At 43.1% G+C, this 2,676-nt stretch overlaps 1 protein-coding gene across 1 annotated transcript; it reads right to left on the minus strand.

Moving 5' to 3' along the window:
- Positions 1–356: 356 nt before the first annotated feature.
- Positions 357–2,602, minus strand: SARC_09294 (hypothetical protein). Its single transcript, XM_014296693.1, has 2 exons — positions 2,468–2,602; positions 357–1,497 (listed from the first exon to the last, which is right to left on the minus strand). Exons 1-2 carry the CDS (start codon positions 2,519–2,521, stop codon positions 1,231–1,233), a joined length of 321 nt encoding a protein of 106 aa, XP_014152168.1. The 5' UTR covers positions 2,522–2,602; the 3' UTR covers positions 357–1,230.
- Positions 2,603–2,676: the final 74 nt, after the last annotated feature.

The raw sequence follows: 2,676 nt of genomic DNA on the forward strand, positions 1-2,676 counted from the left end.
CCATTTACAAAATAATGATGTACATAAGAATACATATACACAAACACATACACACACTTATATATATATATATATATATATATTCATGTATATAAATAATCATATACATACGTAACACACATACACACACATATATATACATACAGATATACGTACATACATACATACAAATAATATAGATATATATATATATAGATATACGTACACACACAGACATACATACACACACACATATATAAATACATACATACATATATATATATACATTATACAAACATAGATACACAGATAGATGTATAGATAGATAGATACATAGACACACAGACACACATAGAAAGATACATACTTACAGTTATACGTATATATTATTTATCGGAACTTAATCAACATAAATTATCGTTTCGCTGTGACGAGCCTATTGCTTAGAAACTGCGATACATTCCTTTTCCGGTACCATTTTTTTCTGTTCCTTTCGTGCTTCTATTGTGGTTGTTAGGATCAACGTCTACCGTTCAGAGGTGAGTAGAACTGGAACAGATGAGTAGAAATATATCAGCGCTCAGACATTCACGTGCGTGATACAGTCCATCACGTCCGAGAGACTGACGGGCGGTAGTGCACAAGCATGGTAACAAAACCCTTTGCCTCGAAATATTGCATCAAGCTACATGAGCTCTACATATACGGTATTGCTTGCTCTGTCGATAGCAAGAGTCATTTCTTGGAATCGAATTGAATTCCATTCCGACCTGGACATAATTGGTAGGAGTGTTACAATTAATCCAGCAGTCCATATCCAACATCACTCGCACTTCAATGTGCAAGCTTCGTGACCTTCTAGCGCTTTGTGAGTTTACCGCCGGCGCTCTTGACCTAGTTTTTGATGCACCTATCTCACCAAAGACTATACTTGAGAGACCTTTGGATGCAATGAGATTACTTCCCAGGCCCGATTTTGTCGCATGTCTTGACTGTGCAGGACGAAGGGGTGTCCATAGACTTGTGCTCCGTAATTACGCAAATATCACTAAGATTATCCACAACTCGTGCAATAATTGCGGAAAAATCTTAGTGCATAAGCAATTTACGCGGAGCGATCGAGCGGTGCAGATGATTGGTTAAGGCGGCAAGTAGTGCGAAGACCGCATCGTGAATAGACGCGACGTCTCGGATACACTCATGCTGCACTCGAGCTGTATAGGCACATCGCCATATTGCGCTATATATGGCCTATGAATGAGAACTCAACTCCACAGTCAGCGTTTCAGCATTGGTCGGCTGTGGACTGTTGCGCACCCAATTCGTAGAACCGGACAGCGTTCTGGACCTGGCCATTGTTGCGGGTGGAGCGTAGCCACCTGTGACCAAAATAGCATCCAATGAACTGCCGGCACTGACGGTATCGTCTAGTGGTATGCACGGGGTCTGCGGCAAATGATCCTCGAACAGTTCGGTACTAGAGTTATCGAAGCTGTCATCCCGATCGTCTTTGTCCGTCTGTAGAAAACCAGGTTTTACGTAGCACACTTAGATATCAAGCCAATGAAGATAATGCTCGCGCAGGGTTCTTGACACCATAAGGTTAGGTCCGTGTGAACTATGTATACAAATTATACATAGCTTGCACAGCTGGTGCTTCGGTGGTATCAGTATTGTCACCACATATCCTTCGCGAATGCCAAGATGTGTCTACTGACAAAGGTGCTCAAGCGAGTTAACTATTTAAGAACGTCTGCAGAGGAGTTCGCGCTGGTATTGTACGTATGCTGTCACGGAACAGAGTAGTCAACGACGTCACGATTCCATATTTGTACCTACATACGGAAGTGCTCTCCAAGAACGACCTTCCGCTGAAGTGAACTGAACTGAACCCAATTTTTGGTACTGGTGCGGTATTTAAAAAAGGTCCTGGTGCTCAACTGCAGTAGATTAAAATGATGTTCCAACGATCACCACGCAATGCAATTGTAAAATCGTGATTTGAATACCAATTTTCCTCCACATCACACTCGAAAACTGTGGGCGTAACGCAAATACTCTTATACATCCAGCCAACAAGCACGTTAAATCTATTGCCAAGTCCTTTTGTCGCTGACAACCCCCCCGTTCAGAACGACCCGAATTATTCGATCACGTTTAAGCGATACGAACAAACCACGTTAAACTCAATGACTAGCTCCGGTGAGGAATTCCAGTCTCTATCAATATATGACAGAGGAATTCATAAGGTTCTCACACACCTGTGACTGAAGCAAAAGCACCTAGGACACCGCAACTAAACACGCTGTATGCTTATATCGAGACCAAGCAACACCACAAACAGCCCATAGAGGTATTCAAGCACTCACTATCACGGACGCATACTTACTCTATACTCGCACGAGATCCACCCTCGCGCACGGCCAAACCGCAATCAGTCCGAATGCTTGAGAGGAGACCCAATACTAAGAAAGGTGAGGTCACATACCAGCGCGAGCGACTCGTAACCACTGTCCTCGGCGGTCATGGGCAGGCGGTGCATTTCTTTGACGCGTACCCTTTGGAATACGAAGACAGAGATGCATATCACAGCGAATCCGAACCAGCTGATGGGTTGCAACCTGGTGTACAGATGAAGTTGTTTGTGTGTATGTATGTAGGTGTGTATGCGTTTATGTATGTATGTATGTATGGTAT

Source organism: Sphaeroforma arctica, assembly GCF_001186125.1.
Source record: "Sphaeroforma arctica JP610 unplaced genomic scaffold supercont1.929, whole genome shotgun sequence".
Taxonomy (NCBI): Eukaryota; class Ichthyosporea; order Ichthyophonida; genus Sphaeroforma; species Sphaeroforma arctica.

Excerpts from the sequence above, each read along its gene's own strand:
- SARC_09294 (XM_014296693.1), bottom strand. The coding sequence starts at position 2,521 with ATGCACCGCCTGCCCATGACCGCCGAGGACAGTGGTTACGAGTCGCTC. Across the intron at positions 1,498-2,467 it reads GTTACGAGTCGCTCGCGCTG|ACGGACAAAGACGATCGGGA; the intron begins GTATGTGACCTC and ends GGTTTTCTACAG.